Raw genomic sequence first — 21,539 nt, 5'->3', positions numbered from 1 at the left:
CTTTAGAAGCTGATGGAGAAATCTGCACCACCGTCATGGACAGGGAACGAAGAGAAGGATGGTTGTTTGGAGGCGGACGAGGCCACGCATGGACACACGGGTGGGCATGTGCCATGTAGGTCCAGTGGAAGTTCCACGTGTGGCGGTCACTTTTGTAGTGGGTTTGTGGGGAAAACCACAGGCAAACTGGATTGAAAGCAAATGCATCACACGCAGACAATGCTGGCTCGGATCGACTGGCTGTGAAAGCTGACTTCTGAAGAGAGAGTGGTCAGGGAGCTGGCACGTTTTGACCATCATTTATGGACACATGGATTTTGTATTTCAAGCATATTTTCACTGCATGTGTTGCTGCTGCATACAGTTGCTGCTCTCCACCAGTGCACACCCAGCAGGTGAAAGGGCTGTCCAACTCCAGAATTATTTTTTTAAACCAATTATCTTTGCATTGACTGGAATCTATGGTGCATAATGGAAAAACCAACAACTTTTTTAGCAGATACTTTTGTGCCCCATGCTGGAATACACATGCTTTTCAGACAGGTGAAAGTCAACCTGCTGTAATAATTTCAGATTTCATGCATTCATAAATCACCTTGCTCTGCTGAAGTTTAAGTTCAGCCGTTTCAGTGAATGCAATTCTGGAGGTCAAGTGAGGTTCTCTGTGGAAAAACCAGCATTCCTCAACCCCTCTGACATCGTCCAGTTTGTTACTTGACACTTTCCAAAAACAGAGGTACTTAATTTGCAGGTCCCATTTTTGTTTAGCTCTCTCTATCATTGTCGTTTTATTGATCATTTTTTCCCCATTTTTGTGTGTGTTTGCATGTGTGTAGAAGTGCATATGTATGTGCGTGTGTATGACTTGTAATTAGCCTCTTGCTCTGGTCTGTATGGCATTTTAACTAATGCTTCTATATATATCATGCTATCAGGTTGAAGTTTGAGCAAATCTCACTCCCTGCCACTTTCTCCTCTTTCCATCCCTCGCTCCCTTCCGCTCTCATCTTCTCCTAAACTTCTATCGGACGTTTATTTTTTTCAAACTAGTGGTTTTTCTGTCCTTGTGCTTTATCTTTCTCTTCCTCCCTGAAATTATGCTCCAGCAGCCTGTCATTGGCACGAGGGCCTTGCCGGACCAAAATCATAAACTCGTTACATTTTTTATTTTCTTGTTTGTGTAAGGCACAGCTTGGTGTTGGCTGGATGGTATGGCATTCCAGATGTGTGTGTGTGTGTGTGTGTGTGTGTGTGTGTGTGTGTGTGTGTGTGTGTATACAGTATACAGGGTACAAGAATAAATGAATGCACAAATGTGTAAAAACCATGTTAATACTTATTCATGTTAATACTTAATAAGCTCACACTTATTGCTCATATACTGCGAGGGATATGCTTTATAGGTGTGTGTGTGCTGTGTGTCTCTAGTGTGTGTGTGTGTGTGTGTGTGTGTACGCCCTGACCACAAATAGAAAGAGAATGAGTGGGTTTGAGTGGAGAAGTGTTGATTTGCTTGCTAACTAATGTTTAAAACATTATGTTTTGCTGCGTGGTCAAAGGTGAAGAGGTGCATTAAAGTGGCCTCACCCCTCACACACACATACAGCAACACACACACGGACTCTGTCTCAGCTGTGTGTGAAGGGGCATGTCCTAAGGATGTCAGGGGTGTGTCTGTGGTCAGAGTGACAGTATAAGACACAGGCAGGTACATTGAATTCTCCATTCAGACACACAGTCTTGTGTGAGTTTTGTGTCACATCTTGAGTTATATTTTAGTCTTAACTCTGTCCTTAGAGCTTTAAATACATTCAGAATTTTCATTTTTATTTGCAAAGTCCAGTTTTGAGTTACTTGTCCAAGTAGAACCAAAAAAGAAACACTTCGTGTTGAGCTGTAAGAAAGTCCGATTTGAGTTTGGTCCTGACTCAGCATTTGCAGTCGTATTCACAGCATCCTTGCTGAGTTGCCACGGCAACTGTGTCAATCAGCTGCAAGTCTGGGGTAAGTATTCTGCACTGTCTTCCTCCTCTTTCTGCTGTTTTCATGTTCTGTCTCGTATTCTTTGTTTCTTTCAACATCTTTATGTCTTTTCACATATTTTTCCTTCTCCTCTACTCTCTCATTTTTCTTTCATCCTTATTCTGTCATTCTGTTCTTTTTTATTATTTTTTAAAATCGAAATACCTCCGATGTTTTCGCTTTTCATTCAGTGCCTGTTTTACAAGCCCATTTGGGTTGAACCAATCTGTCAGCCAAATTTTGTCGTCTTACTAAAAGAAAGAAAAAGCATATTTGGCATATTTGTCTGTCTGATATGTTCACAGGGACTGAAATCCCGCAGTATGATAAGTGCTAAGAATGATTTTTTAATGATATGTGAGTCAATCATGGCTGTAATTTTGAAAGTAAAATCTCCACCACAAATAACCTGCTGCATGCTGACAGACTGAGGATAATGGGATGATGTAGGGCACACAGTGGAAGAAGTGATTGCAGAGGATTACTTTTAAATCCGAGCAGGCTGATAAATTGTTCCAACACGATTTTTTAAAATAGGATTCTTGTAAATGCATTAATTTCTCTAATTTTCTATCTCAGTTGCAATAGGTTTGTCACTCTGTAGAACTGTTTTCAATGGACTGAGTCAGTTAAAATCTTGATACCACATGATTTTGGTATGTTACATTGAGCAGAAACGTGAGCCAGTGCAAGTGTTGGGATGCTATTAATGGAATTCAAAGTTATATGGAAGCATCAGTAAAGGGCAGAAATGAATGCCTCACTGACCACTTGTTCTGTGTGCATATGGACATAGATGTATGTAGGGATTTATTCTATTTTAAATAAGCCGTCGTCAAATATTTTCCAACAGTAAATTGCTAACTTTAGAGATGACAGCACCATTTTGCAGCCTGTAACACAATATCTCTAAACACGTGTGCACATTCAGGGATAGTCCTGTTTGAGCTCATTTATTTCCATTATTCGAAAAGAACACTGCAAAATGAAACAGTACAATCATCCTCATGTTTCTGATGACATTAATCCATAAAAAGATTATGAACTGACCTACATATCCGGAGATACTCCTTCCAGGGGCAGCTGTCATCAAGTGTTAAGAAAGTCAGCATGTGTTGGCAAATGATCATGTTGTCGCGTGAATGATTGCTCTAAATGTGTATGTGAGTATCTACAGCCCCAAAAATAGCATCAGAAAAGCCCTGGTTCATTCACTCCTGTCCAGAAAAAGAACCTGATTCATGTTAAATGTTATTTACGGCATTCACAACTGCTGCTTAGCTCCCTGTCACTGGAGTCAGAGTTCTGGATAAGTCATGAAAAATGACTCAGGTGTTTTTCGCCATGTGAGCGTGTGTGGTTTTCTGTGAATGTGCATGTTTTTTGTGCTGCATGTGTGACAGATTGTCGTAATGACATCAATTATGTTGTGTTGTGACATGTCATGTTTCTGGATGTGCTCCATATGTGACTGGAAAACAGTTAAAGGGTCAAAAACTGAGTCAAAAACTGACTGAGGTACTTTAAAATCCATAGTTATAAGAACCTGACCGCTATAAAATGTAGCTGATATCTAGCCATTTTTCATGGTTTTCTTGATAATAACCAAAATCATTATCACGAAAACCATGGAAAATGTCTAGATATCATCTCTTAAATTACTCTTATCAGCTATTTTTGTTGCTATCATTATATTTGTCCAAACAAATGTACCTTTAGTTGTACCAGGCATTAAAATGGGCGGCTGTGGCTCAGTTGGTAGAGTTGGTTGGCCCCTAACCGAAGGGTTGGTGGTTCAATCCCTGACCGTCGCAGCCTACATGTCGAAGTATCCTTGAGCAAGATACTGAACCCCAAGTTGCTCCCGATGCTGCGTTCATTGGTGTGTGAATGAATTCCCAGTGGTGGCAGGTGGCACCGTTTAGGGTAGCCTCTGCCACCAGTATGAATGTGTGTGTGAAAGGGTGAATGAGCGCAGTCTGTTGTGTAAAGCGCTTTGAGTGGTCGCAAAATGACTAGAAAAGCGCTATATAAGTGCAGGTTCATTTACCAAAATGAACAAGAAAGCGAGGGTGGTCTAATATTTTTTCCATGACTGTATAATCAGACTCTGTCTCTTCCCTCCTTTAGATCATATGAACATAGAAGAATACATTGAAGAAGATGAGGAACCACCTTTACTGCTCAGCTCTCGTCCTTCTCACGGTAAATAAGTGCATCTGTGTGTTTGTGCAAAAAAGAAAAAAAGGACATAGTTATTCTGCAAACTTCCACTGACTCCTCTCCTCTTGTGTGTGTTGCAGGTGTTTGGCTGTGGTGGGACTGCAGCAGTGCAGTGTCGGTGGGGGGAAGGGTGTGTGTGTCTGCAGTGCCCTGCTGGCCAGCAGCCATCCAAGGTGAGACTATCAACCGAAATCAAATGATTAATAATAATCGTAATACATACAAGAAAAAAATAAAAAAATATCTCTGTCATGACAATGTATGCTGCTATCAAGTGATTTTGGGTTATTTCTGAGTCATTTTTGTCCCCGTAGACAAAAATAAGATAAGAAGCTTTTACGAAATAAAGCAAAATATGACAAGATGAAATAGGTATATATGCTGCATACACCTTTCACTTAAACAGATATGTCCATGATGAATAATTGCACCCATAATCTAAAAGAAAAATATATAAATGGACATAATTGCACAGGATACAGTCAGGAAGCACACACATAGACATTACAAACTCTCACCCCATGTGCTTTTATTATCCTGTTTTAAATGCACAAATGTAGGATGCATTTATAAATTTGAAATTGCAGTTACCAAATGCATTCAAATGCAAGTACTATGCATGCACATTTTTTCACTGTGATTCACTGTGGACAAGTTTATTCACACCACCAAGTATTCAAATACTTCATTCCCTCAGTGGTGGAAAGTAACTAAGTACATTTACTCAAGTAACTCTCTCCCCCAAATCATCAGAGACTGCTCAGATCCTTCCACCTTCAAAAAACTCCTCAAAACTCACCTGTTCCGAACTGCTTTTAATGTGTGACCATTGTTGTTGATTTTAATTGTTTGTTTTATCTTTAACTGCATTTTAACTGTTTTAACTGTATTTTGTGTACCCTGAAAAGCGCTCTATAAATAAAATGTATTATTATTATTATTATTATTATTATTATTATTATTAAGTACTGTACTTAAGTACAATTTTCCGGTGCTTGTACTTTACTTGAGTATTTTCATTTTATGTAGGTTTATACTTCTACTCCACTAAATTTTGAGGCTTATATTGTACTTTTTACTCCACTACATTTAGTCGACAGCTTTAGTTACTTTTCAGGTCAAGATTTAACATGAAAAACATGAATATTATTATTATTTTTTAAACCTTAAACAGTATATTATGCAGTTAAAATGAGCCCATTCTTTGCTAAATTAAAATGCTGCTCATATAAATGCATCAATAATAATATCTCTAAAAATATATTTGGAATGTATAAAACAGTCCGAGTGGGTTCATTCTGCATACCGAGTGCTTTTACTTTTGATACTTTAAGTACATTTTGATGCTGATATTTTTGTACTTTTACTTCAGTAAGTTTTGAACGCAGGACTTTTACTGTAGTGGAGTCATTTCACAGTGTACTAGTACTTTTAATTAAGTAAGGGATCTGAATACTTCTTCCACCACTGATTCCCAAATCCCCTGGAGTTTATTTTACTCTCTTACCTTTAATTTCTATTTGGGGTCCCCACAGTCAACAGAAACATAAAGTTATTTCCTTCAATAAATCAGTGTTTAATGATGGATTATAACCATAGTGTTTTTTTGTCAATGTGTGTCATGTTTTCTTTTTGTTGCAGTTTTTATTAATGAAGTTTTAGTCAATAACATTCTGTTTCTGACACCACAGCACAACCATTCATCACTTGTTTTAATTCCAGAGAGTCTACCACCTTTCACAGCACCAAAGTAAAGCTTCATTTTGTGCTTTTGCAGCCTCTTTTTCTTGAGTTTAGAAGTATTTTCTTTCTTGCCAGGCTTGTGGACAGATCCAGAGTCCAACAGAGGAAGTGGGATGTCAGCTGTGCCCGACTGGCAGCTTTTCAGACGCACTAGACTCTGAGCTCTGCCGCTCACACACCTCCTGCGATACCCTTGGCCGTAAGGTTGCTACCCCTGGCACCGCCACCTCAGATGCTGTGTGTGGGGACTGTCTGCAGGGGTGAGGCTCTACCTATCTGCTCTTTCAATCAAACTGCCGGCCTAACATCTTGTGCCTCATAAACTTTAATTTGTTCTAAATTAAATCCTGTCATTTTCAGTGTCAAGAATGCACACGCAGCAGAACAAAGTTTAGAGATGGAAAGACTAACTTTTAGAATATTTGGAATAAGTTATACTGTAAAGAAAGGCTGATAAAAACAGTGGAAATATTTAATCAAATTAAGGAGATGAACTAAATGGTCCCCACCCCCAACACTAACACTCACATGCATACACACACACACAGATTCATGAACACGCATACATGCACCACCGCTTATTTTCTCATTATACTATTAGTATCTTTTTTTGTGTGTCGTTAGTTTGTTGTTTATTCCTTTTCTTGGAGATCCTCATTTGGGGAATACCAGTTTGCCTTGTATATATGTTTGTCTGTTTACCCCATGTTTTTGTTATTTACTTTGTGAATATATACCTTGAAAAAAAGGGGGAAAAATGCAAGGTACAAAATTGTAAAGAAAACGAAATGACTGATTATGTTTGTGAAAGTAAGAAGCCTTGCAATAAAGTATTAAAAAAAAGAACGCACACGCACACACACACACACACACACTGTCATTCACCACAATGGCGGGGCAACATCAAGGCACCATGGCACACAATATGCCACAGGCTAAAACCGCTGATTCATTCTTTCATTATAGAATGGTCGTACACTTTTTTCCCCTCTCTGTCCATCTCTCTAATTAAGCTCTTTTCTTTTTTTTTCCACTTGCAGGTTTCTCTCCACTGCTACAGGGGAAGTTTCCACCCAGAGTCTGTGTGTGAAAGGTAAGCAGGATCCTGCACACAAGCTGCATACAGTCAGCTGTTTTTCTTTATGGAGGCCATGCTCTTACATCCTGCTTTCTCAGAGTAATCATGCATCACGTCTGGTCCTTAAGTACACAGATGACTCTGTTATTGTTCGTCTTCTGCAGGGTTCTGAACATGATCATGCCCCAGTACTTAATGAATTTGTTAATTGGTGTGATCAGTCCTTCCTCGGGATAAATGTGGCCAAGACCAAAGAGATGATCATTGATTTTGGGAGGAAGCCCTGCTCTCCCACACCCTGTGATTAAAGGGGAGCCAGTGGCAGCAGTGCAAGAGTATAAATATATATCACTGTCATGGATGATAAACTGAAGTTTAATGCAAACACTGACGGTATATATGTAAAAAGGTGAACCAGCGTCTGTTCTTTTTAAGAAAGCTGCAGAGTAATGTAGACAGGACTCTAATGAAAATGTTTTATTGAGTCTGTACTTTCCTTTAATGTTATCTGTTGATTTGGACATCACAGTCTGAAAAAAAAAACTGGATAAAATGGTCAGGCTTTGTTATTATTATTAGACAGGAAAATCTAAATTAAAAAGACAGTCTGCAGAATCAAACCATTAAATTATAGCCATTTGGATTAAATGTTTAGGAATAATTGGTCATTATTATTGCCTTAAAACTCTTCAGCAGCTATATTAAGAAAGGCTCAGACCATTGTTTCTGACTCTATTAACCCCTTGCATGCTGAGTTCCAGCTGCTTCCTTCAGGGTGAAGGTTTAGTTTCCCTAAATGCAGCACCAACAGGTCCAGGTTCTCTTCTGCTATTGCCACTCTAAACAAACAATGATGTCAGGACATTAAGATTCTATAATCCTACTAGATTTAACAGTAAGCGACACTTTGGAACTGTGTGCTTTGAACTATTGCACTTGTATGTATATCGTACTTGTATAACATACGGGGACATTAAAGTTTTTACCTTACCTTACCTTTCTCTGCTCCACCTCCTCTTTTCTCAGCTGTGCATGTCAGAATGGTGCGTACGGTGGGTAAAGGTCCATCCAGCGGAGCAGGAGGCCCGGTCAACGGTACAGTGGTCCGCAGCGCTGAGGAGAAGACAGCAGAGTATGCTGTGTTCGCTCTGGTGCCCATCTTCTGTGTGATGGGCCTGTTGGGGATCCTCATCTGCAACATCCTGAAGAAGAAGGGATACCGCTGCTCTGCTGACAAGGAGGGAGGGGACGAAGAAACTGCCACACCACAGAAAGAAGGTAAAAACTTGATTCATATAGCACCTTTCAAAAGTTACAAAGTGCTTTATAATGCCTATAAAAAGTATTCACCCCCTTGGATTTTTCACTCTTTTGTTGCTTTTATACATGAAATCATGATCAAAATAATTTGGCAAAAAACCTCTTTCATATCAAAGTGAAAACAGATTTTTACAAAATAATGTCAATTAATTAAGAATATATACGGTAAAGTAAATGATTGCATTAATATTCACGACCTTCAGGTCAGTATTTAGTAGATGCACCTTTCACTTCAATCACAGCACTTACATTATATATTTTTCATTAACTGACATTATTTTTATTTAAAAAAAAAATCTTTTTTCCCTTTGATATTGGAGTATGAGTTTGAAATATGAGGTTGTTTTTTGCTAATTCTTGTCAAAAAAGACAAATCATTGACCATGATTTCATGTGTAAAAGCAACAAAAGGCTGAAACATCTGAATACTTTTTATGGGCATTGTACATTCAAACCAGAAAATCTTTAAAACACAAAGAGAATAAAACCAAAGACCCACAACTAAACACATAATAAAATACAATAAAACATAAATGAAATCAACAAAAGCATTTTTTTTTTTAAAAAGTTGGTTGTTGAAAGCCAAAATAAAAGACAATTTTGCAGCCCTGATCTCCTCTGGTCGGCCAAGTGATCGAGATGAAACGACAGAAACCACAACAAAAAAAGACAGGAAATGAAAGGAGAGAAGAGAGTAAAAGAGCAAGTAGCAGAAAAAGGAAGAGTAATTACTGAAACTAGCATTTATGTTCAGTTTCTCACGTTAGCCCATAAAAATGCCAAATTAGCAAACACGCATGCACAAGATGTGTTGTCAGGAGTCGGGGCAGAGTGGAGCCCCGCCCACAGGGCAGCGTCTCTCTGCAGCCACAGTCCCTGTATGTATCCCTGTGATGTGACTGCACGCAAGCCACCAGGGGAGGCTTTTTTTTTATATCTTTGAACTTTGAACTTGGAGGGGTCATGCATGCTGTGTTTTTCTAAGCACACGCTGTTATTCTTGTATTTTCCAATCTGAAAAGGGGAAAAAAAGCATTCCCATCAACCCACCATCAGCCCTGCTGACGTCAGATAACTGACTTGGGTAAACACAGAAAGAAGGATGAAGAGAGGCGGGGGAGGGCAGGAGGACACAGAGAAGCATAGGAGAGAGAGAACAATATCAATAAGTGGAAACTAAAGAGAGTTTAGAGTGAGACACGGAGGGATCAAGCAATAAAACAAGTTACCACACCCGTTCTCTGTGGTTTGCAGAGTCTCAGAGTAACATGAGAGCTCTTTATCCCTGTCCTTTGTAATAGTGTATAGTCATATTGTCCTGGAGGACTTTCAATAGGACCTGCAGCCTTTGACACAAATTCAACTCTGTTCTTTTAAGGTGACGAGTCACCTGTTGCAGTCAAAGCACCTGGTTTGATGTTGATGGTGAAGCAAACACCACGGATGCTTTCTGTATAGGCTTCGATCACGTGCATACAATATAACAAGTACACCCATATTTCCTTTATCAGTGGTGGAAAGTAACTAAGTACATTTAGTCAAGTACTTTGTCTCCTGTGAGGTGTTCAGACTCATTTATAGTTGCGCAAACTCATAACGTGAGTCAGAGAGAGTTCATTCGGTTTAGTAAACATTACAAACGTGGTGTTGTGTATCTTAAAGCAATAGTTTGTTCTGGAAATATTGGGAAATATTGCAAATAATATATTTGCTTTTGGAAGAGAGTTAGATTAGAACACTACAGAAGAGGATTGGGACCAGGTAGGAGAAAATAAGTTGAAATGACAAGAATAAGGTCGAGAATAAAGTTGTCATCAGAGGAACACTGTTTTAGAGAAACAGCGTCTAGCTGAACAGTTAGGTAGACTGCAAGCTACAACCTGATTTTTATAAATGTCACAAAATGAGCAATAACCACAAGGTTTAAAGGTGTAGTAGAACTAAAATCCCCCGACACATAAATAAGCTATTCTTGGTAGTAGACTACCATAATATTGTTTGGGGAAAATCTACATTATAATTTATTTGATTTTTTTAGACATATATTGCATCTATATACATATTTTCTCAACATTGTTTTTCAACTTTATTCTTGACATTTCCACTTTTTTCTCGAACTTAATAATGATTTATTTTTTTCTCCTACCTGGCCCTAATTCTCTTCTGTAGAACACTGATACTGGGTAGTATGGAGAAAATTTGATAATGGTTTTGGTTATTATCAAGAAAACCATGGAAATTGTCTAGATATCAGCTCTTAAATTAAACTCTTATGAGATATTTTTACTGTTATCATTATATTTGTCCAAAAATGTACCTTTAGTTGTACCAGGCATTAAAGGAACAAGAAAGCAAGGAGAAATCCAGGGTGGTCTAATAATTTTTTTCCATGGCTGTACATTTCACTTTATTATTCCCCTCACTATTTTGCTGCTGCCTTATTACTGATCGTGTACCTGTGCAGTTAATCTCATTTAGTGTGTAAGCATAAACAGATTGAAAGGCTAAGCTGGCTTTTCCCTCACTCACCTGATGCTGCGCGGCTCAGAGGAGCCATACGAACACAGCGTCAGTCAGGCATCAGCAGGTCAGAGCACAGCTGTTGCCTCCACAGACTAGACTTTGTGTCAACACCTGCTGCTTTGGACAACTTACTGTATCCCATTATTAGGATTCAAATTTGAAATTACGTAGCGATATTCTTTACATTTCAGCCACAACCGCCAACCAAACTCGTGTCTTTTATGCTTTAAAATTGATTTATATAGTACCTTTCAAAAGTTACAAAGTGCTTTATAATGCCTATAAAAAGTATTCACCCCCTTGGATTTTTCACTCTTTTGTTGCTTTTATACATGAAATCATGATCAAAATAATTTGGCAAAAAACCTCTTTCATATCAAAGTGAAAACAGATTTTTACAAAATAATGTAAATTAATTAAGAATACATACGGTAAAGTAAATGATTGCAATAATATTCACGACCTTCAGGTCAGTATTTAGTAGCTGCACCTTTCACTTCAATCACAGCCCTTACATTATATATTTTACATTAACTGACATTATTTTATTTAAAAAAAAATCTGTTTTCCCTTTGATATTAGAATATGAGTTTGAAATATGAGGTTGCTTTTTGCTAATTCTTGTCAAAAAAGACAAATTATATTGACCATGATTTCATGTGTAAATGCAACAAAAGGGTGAAACATCTAAATTCTTTTTATGGGCATTGAACATAAATGAAATCAACAAAAGCATTTTTTTTTAAAGTTGGTTGTTGAAAGCTACGTTGCGATATTCTTTACATTTCAGCCACAACCGCCAACCAAACTCGTCTTTTATGCTTTAAAATTGAGAGTTTTTCTCTTGTGAGCACATGTAGCTCTAGAGGTGTGAATCAGCAGAGGCCCCATGATACGATTTTATCCCCATACTTGAGTCACGATACAATATTATTGCGATTTTAAGCTTTTTGCGATATGGTGAATATTGCAATACAATATATTGTGATTTAACAGTTTAACTGCATTTTGTGTCCACAAAATTAAATTCAATCAAGTATTGTTTTGTCAAATAAGACAAAATTCTCAGTCTATTAATCTCACTTCAGTCTTTTTATTTCTCCACAATGAGAGTGAAACCTACTGAACTGATATCAAACATGTATGGACGACAACAACTGCAACATTTTATCAAACTTTCCTCAACTTTAAGCTTCACTGCGCTGAAGTTTTTTGGAATGAAAAATTTAAAAAAGCCTAAGTTTGCAGCATTATTTCAACAACTTCCTGACACAATACCCTGACGCCTATAGATTCCTTAGATCTTCTAGTTTCATATGATACCAGTATCTCCAGTATATTACTAAAAGGTGAGCCAGCTACGGCCAAAATACTGACCCGCCAGCCATCAGAACACTAAATATCGACACTTGGCGGCAATGAATTGATATAACATTGCCACGTGCCCAACACATTTCAAGACAGACAGAGATCACACAGCAGCAGTCTTTCAGTCAAAGATCTCTGCCTTTTGTTTGTAGCATTGCCTTGGTCTCTTCCTCTTCGAGAGCTTTGTTGTGAAACTGAAGACCTCCCTGCACCCAAACAGAAACTCCCTGAAACCCCACCTGCCGCTTTCTTTATCTGTCCTTATACTCTCCGTTCATCCGATTTCTTGGCTCCCTAACATTCCCTCCCCCTTCTCATATGAACATGACACGACTCATCCATCTCACCTTTCCCACCAGATCAATAATTCAATCAGCTCCTCACCTCATGTCTCTTCTTTCTTTCTTTCTTTCTTTCTTTCTTTCTTTCTTTCTTTCTTTCTTTTTTCCTCCTCTCCTTCTCTGTCTTCTCTTTGCGTTCTTCTTCTTCTATCTAAATTATTTTAATCTGCTCTGTCAATTTCGAGGGGTTGTCAGGGTCTTTTTTACAGTAATGGAAAAAATTATTAGACCACCCTTGTTTGACAAATTTTTATCTCCCTATGCACTCTAGCAATGATGTCATCCACTCTAGCCTCGCCATAGGGTAACATTGGGATTTTTTTGAAAACCATTTGTCAAAACTCTTAGAAAAGTCATGACACACTTGTCATGGCCGAGCCGGTCAATTTGATACCTTTTTAGTATATGTGCGACCAAAACTCCGGGAGGAGTAGTCGACCAAAAAAAAACACGGAAGAAACGGAAGAATAAATAGGATTAAGCCCAGTGAATACTTTATAGTGTGCTCTTTCAAGCACACTCAATAAAGTTAGTAAAGAGGAAGTAAAATACTGCAGGCAGACAGTGAATGATCAGAGGGCAATGGATGCTGCATGGGAAAACTTTGTCTCTCTTCCTCTCTTCTTGTTATGTAACTATCCTTGTTGCAGTGTGTTGACTGTCTGTCTGTGTGGCTAAGGTTAGAGGTAAACTTCCTACTCCAGCACTTTTCTCATCAGCTCCGTTCAGGGGGAACACCCAAGGGGATGAATTACAGCAAGGTCAACCTTAGCTCGGCAGGACTAGAATCTGACTGCAGAGCTGCAGATGGAGAAAAGTTTGACTTATTAGAGAGCACAGTGGCAGGAAAGCTGAAGGAGAGAAACAGAGAAGGCAGATGCAGGGTCGATAACACGTGAAGTGTTGTGAGTTGGAATCAAACCTGCAACTCTGTGATTACTCAGCCTACTCAGCCACAAGGGCACAGAGAAATGTGAAGTTCAGCAGCTTCAATTTCAGTCATGAAAGTTTCACAAAACTGCTTCATTTAAAAAAAAATTATTCCGAAGGTTAAACTGAAACTCGATATTATTAATTCTTCTTTTTGAACCGAAAAATAAACAACCACAACGTAGGTTAGATGCATATATACATACACATACTCACATACACACTGTTATACAGATCTATATAAGCATATAAACATATAGACATTTACACACATACAGTATATATAACCCTATACATATACTCACATACAGTATATATAGCCCTATACATATACTCACATACAGTATATATAACCCTATACATATACTCACATACAGTATATATAACCCTATACATATACTCACATACAGTATATATAACCTTATACATATACACACGTACAGTATATATAACCTTATACATATACACACATACAGTATATATAACCCTATACATGCATCTGCCCCTTCTAAGTAAAGAGATAAATATAAGAACCAGTCGACTTAGAACCAGTCGCTGTTCAGGAAATTATTATATACATATGGATTCAAAACCTAAGAATATATATTGAAACCTGAGAATATATATTAAAAGTCTGAGAATATATATAGAAACTCGAGAATATGTATTGAAAATCTTAGACTAAATATTGAAAATCTGAGAATATATATTAAAACATTCGGTTAATACCTGCAATATATATACTCAGGTTTTAATATATATTCTCAGGTTTTGAATCCATATATAATAATTTCCTGAACGGCGTGCCATAATTTATATCCATTTTTTTTTTCAGGCAACCATAGTATATCAAACTATTTAGATCAGAGAATTTCTATTACTCCCGCAAAGAAAACAAACAAACAACAAAACAAAACAAAACACTGAAGGCAGTTACAAGAACGTCCTCATCCAGTTTGTAACCTTTACTTATGTAGCATATCATTTTTCAGAAGCCTTTTTAACTTAACAATTGTTGTGCATGATTTCATTTAATCGCTGCAGTTGTTCCATATTCTCACTCCTTTACTTGTAATGCAATGATACTTAGAGTTTGTTCTTATCTGGTGTTTTCAGCGCACATATACCTGGCAGGGCATGTGTACTTACCCTGACCTGAAACAGCCCCTGGGTACTTTGTGGTACTTTTTGATGAATTACTTTAAACATAAATTGTGATATTTTAAAATCAACTAGGTCCCTAAATTTGAGTGTTTCCAATCTGGTGAAGAGTTGGTTTGTGAAAACAAGATGGCTGACTGGTGACTTAAAGTGTCTGACACTAAAACATTGAACACATGAGTCTGACTCTGTTGAAGGAATAAATAGAAGAGAAAGAGTGCCACACTGTGAAATGGATGCCGTTGCCCTTACATAGCAACAACCACTGTGGAGACGCAGCTATTGTTATGGCCTAACAACAGCCTGACACTGCTTATGCAAGAATGACACGCACATAGACACACATGCATCTATACAGTCACATTTAAATGCTGTGCAGATACACACAGTCACCTGTCATTGGGGGGTGGGGGGTGGGGGTCTGGTCCACCACACACACACACACATAAAGCCTTGTGTGCTTTTGAATGGAGTGTGATCGCTGACTGAGCTATTCTGGATCCCCCATGCACCCTCATCCCTCTCCTCTCGGCTGCCTCACTGTGCTTCTATTATGGGATGGTTGGGGGGGGGGTTGCCATGGAGGCGTATCTATTCTTTGCTGTTCAGTCATCCACGTCCATCCTTATCAGTCCCATCGTGCACTGAGGCACAGTATCCCTGCAGTGACATGCACTGTGTGAACTGTGTGCACTCTATCTGTCTCTATCTGTAAATGAAGTAGCTGTCACAGTTATTTAAAGCAACATTACATAGAATTGGTATTTTTCACACTTTAGTGCCCTTACACTTTCAGAGCATAATGGAGTGTGCTTGAAAGATCACACTATATACTATTCACAAGGCTTAATCCTAGATTTTATTCTTTGGTTTCTTCCATGGTTTTTTTCCAGTCAACTACTAGAGCTTTGGTCACACATACACTAAAAAGGCATCAAATCGACCGGCTCGGCCATGACAAGTGTGTTATGACTTTTCTAAGGGTTTCGGCAAATGGTTTTCAAATTATTTGATAAAAACCAAAATCATTTTCAAAAAACCATGGAAAATGTCTAGATATGAGCTCATTATATTTGTTCAAACAAATGTAAATTTAGTTGTACCAGGCATTAAAATGATCAAGAAATTGAAGAAAGCAAGGGTGGTGTAAAACTTTTTTTCATGACTGAATATGGAAAATACCCAATCCTTTCAACAGTACCACAAAACTGGTAACAATTATGGATAATATGCTGCAAGTATATATACATATATAGATGAAACTACTTGTTAATATATGGATAATTTGCATTATATGTATTTTGGTAGTCACTTGGATAAAAATGTAAATTAACCAGATCTTGATTAAACCTAAAAATGCAACATATAGTGTTGAAGATATAAAGAAGAGTGAATTTCTCTGTCTCTTTTGCTTGCTTTAGGTAACAATTGTCCCTACATATCTGACGACCTGAATGAAGACACCATCAGTGTTCTGGTTCGCCTTATCACTGAGAAGAAAGGTGGGTGTTGAGCAGCCGTTTTGTCGCTTACGAGCTAGTGGTCAGTCAGTTCATCTCCTGTGGCTTTAGACGGGAACACAATGTCATCAGAGTACGTCACATTCATGACAGACAGACCATCCGCTCTTTAACTGCGTCCTTAACGGTTTACTGTTAGGAATACAAACACAGCAGAGACGTCGGGCGTTTTTTTAAGGGGCTAAAAAGTTTGAAAAGTAAAACAAAGGGAAGTTCATTTTCAAATCAATCACCAATAAGCACAGAGATGAATGTTATTGGTCTGAAACTACATTCCAGCAGACAGAATTTGAGAGAGTTTGATTGTTGTGATTTACAGTATTGACTGTTACTCATCTTTATTAACTGGTGGTGTGTGTGTGTTTCAGAAAATGCTGCTGCGCTGGAGGAACTGCTGCTAGAGTACGAGAGCAAACAGATGGCCATGAGCAAAGGCTCGTCAATCAAGTATGAGAACACACTCACTTACACACACACACACACACACACACACACACACACACAACATAACACATTATATAGATCCATTACACACAAAATGAAACATTTCATGTTTTAATTTATTTAATTTCTTCTAATTATAATGAATATGGCTTACATTTAATGAGGACCTAAAATTCAGTGTCTCAAAAAAAAAGTAATATTACAGAAGACCAATTTTAAAAAGTATGTTTAATATGTAAATGTTAGCCTCTGAAAAGTATGTCCATCTTTATGACTTAATACTTGGTTGGGGCTGTTTGACTTCAACTACTGGAAATTGACTTTTCCATCATATTCTAATGTATTGAGATGCACCTGTACCTTCAGGATATACTTTTGCTCAGTCATGCTGCCGGGTCAAGCTGAATAAAAAAGCTAGGAAAGTTTGGAAGAAGGCTCTTGGCAAAAAAAAAAAATTCTCGTAATAAAAATCTATGTGCTGAATGTGTGTTTATGTTAGTGTGTATGGCCAGATGTTCAACAGAGAGAAGATAAAAATTAGAATGCATAATAATTCACTATGAAAGATCTATAGATGTATCCTTTTTATTATTATTGCACTTTTTATTTTTTTAAAGCTACTTTATTGTTTTTAAACACATTAACAATACAAAACACAGAAACAGAACCCCCCCGCCCGACCTGTCAGACAGCACATGCTATACAAAGTTAGACCAAAAAAAAGGTGAAAATAATCATAATGACCAAGACAATAATAATGACATAATGATGAATGAAAAAAAATACAGTTCTAGTTTGTCTCCAGTCCGCAGAATGTACTCATTAGTTCCAATCAGAAAACCATCTGCCCATCAACAGCAGATTTTTTAGATCTGCAGGTATTGTTGCACTTTTTCAACAAAGAAAAAAGGTAAATAATCTCATAGCAATACACACTTTCATTTCCTCAGCACAGCTCTGCAGTGGTCTGATCCCTGACAGTGACTCACTCCCACATGTGTGAGTGAATGTGTGACACAGTTGTAATCGCCGTCTCTTGAGTCATGAGGTCTAAACAGCCAGTCTGTCACTAAGCTCATTGGCTGTCGAATCGCTTGAAGTCGCACGATTTACATGCCCAAGGGTAGTTGTGGCCGGAGCCTTGGTTGTAATCTGCGGTCATTAAAGTGCTCAAGTAGTCAGAAGTTAATCTAACAAATCCAGCAACATGCTGCTTCGTACCACAGTGGACACAGCAGAGAAGTCATCTTCATACTCCAAACTGACCCCTGTATTCTGTGCTGCTGTGCCAACCCAGCTACTTACACAGAAGTTCATCAACATTATCAGGATAGTGATGGGATCCATTACTCTCCATATTATGCCACATCACAATAGCTCGGGGTCTCAGGGGCCTCTGGCTGTGTGCAGCTGATCAATGGGACGCTGTAACATGTGAGCTTTAGGTTCCAGAACATTCTGACACGCACACACGATATGCACACCGAAATCTGAAAAAAGCTTTCAGCTCCCTTGTGTCTGTGTGTGTGTGTGTGTGTGTGTGTGTGTGTGTGTGTGGCTGACGTTCTGCAGAGGTCACTACAGGTCAACACTCGCTATTTCAACGCAGGACACAGCTGCATTCATCTCTTTTGCTCTGCATTTCTCTGCACAAAAGAACAGTGGAAAGACAAAAACTAAAGAGGCCTGGGTGAACGAGCTGAGAGATAAAACTTAAACATTTTAATATAATTTACTTTGGTTATAAAGAGCTTTCTGTATAAGACATGTAGCTTAAAGTGCTTTATAATAAAACCCAAATAAATATGAATGCAACACATTGAAACAAGGGCAAATAGACAATAAAATTAGACAAAAAAGACATGAGATGATAAAATATATCAGTTAAAGTAAAATACAGACATTTAGAATAATACAGTTTATTAAAAGTGTACAAATACTCACTTGTACCACCGTCTAACGCCTAAGTAAGCCTACACTAAATTGGGTGTTGCTACGTACTTCACAATAAAAGTCAAGGTTTTGCTTTGAAAAGGAGCCTCGGGAAGTGTTACATTAACAACATAGCATTGTTTATTAGCTCCGCCAAGGATAGGCTATAGGCCTACATGTTATATTGGATAACATGTAGGCCTATATAAAACATAGCAACAGTTTACATAATGGCACATGTTCCAATATATTTTTTCTTGTCCCTTATCACCTGCTAAACCAAACAATACATGAATAAAATAAATTAAAAATAATAATTATAATAACTTTGACTTTAATTATGAGCCAAATTAGCATTTTTAAAAAGTTCAACATTTTCTCAAATGTTCAATTGTATTACTATTGTTTTTTTGTTTTTAAAAGTCATGTATATGGATGGATCACTGTTTAAAGTGTCTGTGGCCCCCATGGCCCACAAAATGTCTCTCAAAAAACATGGAAGAGACTCAAAATATCCACAAAGAAACATAAAACTAAATCATGAGGAGTAGAGGTGATTCCAGATGCATTATATACTGTACATTAAATAAACATGGGAAAAAATGTTGCCGATTAAAGGTTTAAATCTCTGAATTATCAGTAACATCTACTGATGTGACAACCATCTCTGAAATGAATAAGTATTGATCCGACTCCCTCCTCTCCTGCTCCTCCTCCCAGGTTCCCGATGCTGTCTCCCCTGTCCCCGTTCCGCTCTCTCCCCAGGCTGTGCCCCCATCAGTCCCACCTCCACACCATCTCTGGACTCTCCGGTCTGGCCCCCAAACACGGCTACCGCTGCACCCGCTGCGCCCAGAGGAAATGGCCCGCTGTCCTCATACCTCCCCTGGACTCCTTCAAAGACCCCCTGAAGCCCCCCCAGAGCCTCATCCTGCCCTCCCTGGACACGTCCTCAGACCAGCAGAAGAGCCCGCTGCTGGACCGGATGTTTTTAGACAACCAGTGTTCACAAGCTGTCGTGCCAAATAGTGTCCAGGAGAAGGTGGAGAGGAGTGACGTGAAGTCGAGGGAGGAGGGAGAGCTGCCGGTTTTGTCTGTGGGGAGGTGAGACACGTTCATATTGTTTCATATCTAATGCACAAAGGACATGAAAATATATTACTGTTATATTATTATATGTTACTTTTCCATTTTTATGCTACTCTTTACATCTAGTCCACCACATTTCAGAGGCCAAAACTGGATTTTTTACTAAATTTATTTGGGAGCTATAGTTATTTCTAAAGATTTATTATAAAGTTGGAATACATTTTTTTCCCTCTTTCCATGAAATGGTTGTGATAATGTGATTTATTCTTGATAGATAAAGTGTACATCTTCTCAAAACTTTGTTGATCAATCCCTTTCAAACATATCACAATGAAAATGAAACGACAATTAATAGAGGATTGTGTCTGAAAAACAAAATTATTCCAATTTTATGGACGACTGTATTTATAGACATAAGATTGACATAAAACAGGGCTAGAATACCATAATGAATGTATAAAATAAAATGAAAAAAATAAGGCTGCTTGGTAATAAAGCTAAAAATAAGATTAAAGATAAGATTTTTGTTTTAAAAGAACACGGATTGCATGATGGATAATATCATGAATGAATGAAAACACACTAAATAATAATGAATAATTAATTTCAAATAACGAACATTAAAATAAGTGCACATAAATTGTGGCCTCAGTTGTACAAAATATGTAAAATAAATATGATAATTTTATACAATATGATGCATTGTTATAAGTTAAAGGTTTATCTATCTATCTATCTATCTATCTATCTATCTATCTATCTATCTATCTATCTATCTATCTATCTATCTATCTATCTATCTATCTATCTATCTATCTATCTTTCTATCTATCTATCTATCTATCTATCTTTCTATCTATCTATCTATCTATCTATCTATCTATCTATCTAACTATCTATCTATCTATCTATCTTTTACATAATATAGTTACTTTACTGATCTATCTGAATACTTCTTCTGCTGCTGACACATTTACAGTTGAGGCCAGAATCATTTATAAATGGTACATGTTAATCTTTAATGGAAGAAGTTCAGATCTACAGTTAAATTAGTTAATTGAAAAAGTAAGAGAAAATATGATTAAACACAGTCTCTTGCTTTATTGACAGGTTTCAAGTCACTCAGATCCCGGAGCAGAAGCCTGTCCCTGTGGAAACCAAGACATCATCCCAGGAGCAGAGAAACTCCCTGTTTGGGGGGAAATCCTTCTGTTCCTCATCATCATTCAGCATCAGGAGGTAAAACATGCAACACACCGTCACACTATCTCTACCTCCTGCTCTCTTTTTGCTTCTAGCCCATGACTGCTTGCTGTAATCAGCCCTCTCCTTCCTCATTTCTTCCACACAGCACGCTCCTAATTTTTATGGCTTAAAGTGCTGTGAAGTAGCTTTAAATCATCAGCATGTCGGCTCACAGTCTTCTGGCCAGCGCTGAATTATGTGATCTGTTTTTCTGGGAAAGGAAATTACACACAGTGTGATCAGTTTATCAGAGGACTGTCTCCAAAATAATTTGGGAAATGAGCTTGTTGAAATGAGCGTTTGGGAAATGTTTCCTGTTGTCTGCTCATACTCTTACTGCATTATTACAGTAATCATGTGGTGGAGCCTTTCATCAAAACTACATTTTGCTTTGATTTTGGCGCACCCTGTGGACAAAAGCGGTAGTGAGCAGCCTCGCCTTATTTATGCTTCAAAATCAGTCCAAATTCAGAATAATAAGACAAGTGTACTTTGAAAAGGCTCAAAAGATATTTAGATTAGATTAGATTAGATTAGACTTTATTGCCCATTGTCCATGGTGGAAATTTTCCTTTGGCTTCTCCAATATATAAGATACAA

The 21,539-nt window shown here is 37.9% G+C and overlaps 1 protein-coding gene across 2 annotated transcripts in view; it reads left to right on the top strand.

The window, feature by feature from the left end:
* Window positions 1-21,539, top strand: part of relt (RELT TNF receptor) — a 40,600-nt gene that overhangs the window by 15,654 nt on the left and 3,407 nt on the right. The window contains exons 2-10 of one of the 2 annotated variants that reach the window (XM_059331455.1): window positions 4,153-4,227; window positions 4,326-4,418; window positions 6,064-6,248; window positions 7,029-7,081; window positions 8,093-8,344; window positions 16,131-16,211; window positions 16,598-16,676; window positions 19,326-19,709; window positions 20,805-20,933. In XM_059331455.1, coding sequence (XP_059187438.1) covers window positions 4,186-4,227; window positions 4,326-4,418; window positions 6,064-6,248; window positions 7,029-7,081; window positions 8,093-8,344; window positions 16,131-16,211; window positions 16,598-16,676; window positions 19,326-19,709; window positions 20,805-20,933 — 1,298 coding nt within the window. In that variant the 5' untranslated portion in view covers window positions 4,153-4,185. Of the gene's footprint in view, window positions 1-4,152; window positions 4,228-4,325; window positions 4,419-6,063; window positions 6,249-7,028; window positions 7,082-8,092; window positions 8,345-16,130; window positions 16,212-16,597; window positions 16,677-19,325; window positions 19,710-20,804; window positions 20,938-21,539 lie in introns of those variants that run through there. The other variant, XM_059331457.1, reaches the window with a different exon arrangement.

This window comes from Centropristis striata, chromosome 4 (genome assembly GCF_030273125.1).
Source record: "Centropristis striata isolate RG_2023a ecotype Rhode Island chromosome 4, C.striata_1.0, whole genome shotgun sequence".
Taxonomy (NCBI): Eukaryota; Metazoa; Chordata; class Actinopteri; order Perciformes; family Serranidae; genus Centropristis; species Centropristis striata.
This window is presented reverse-complemented; position numbering and strand designations above follow the sequence as displayed.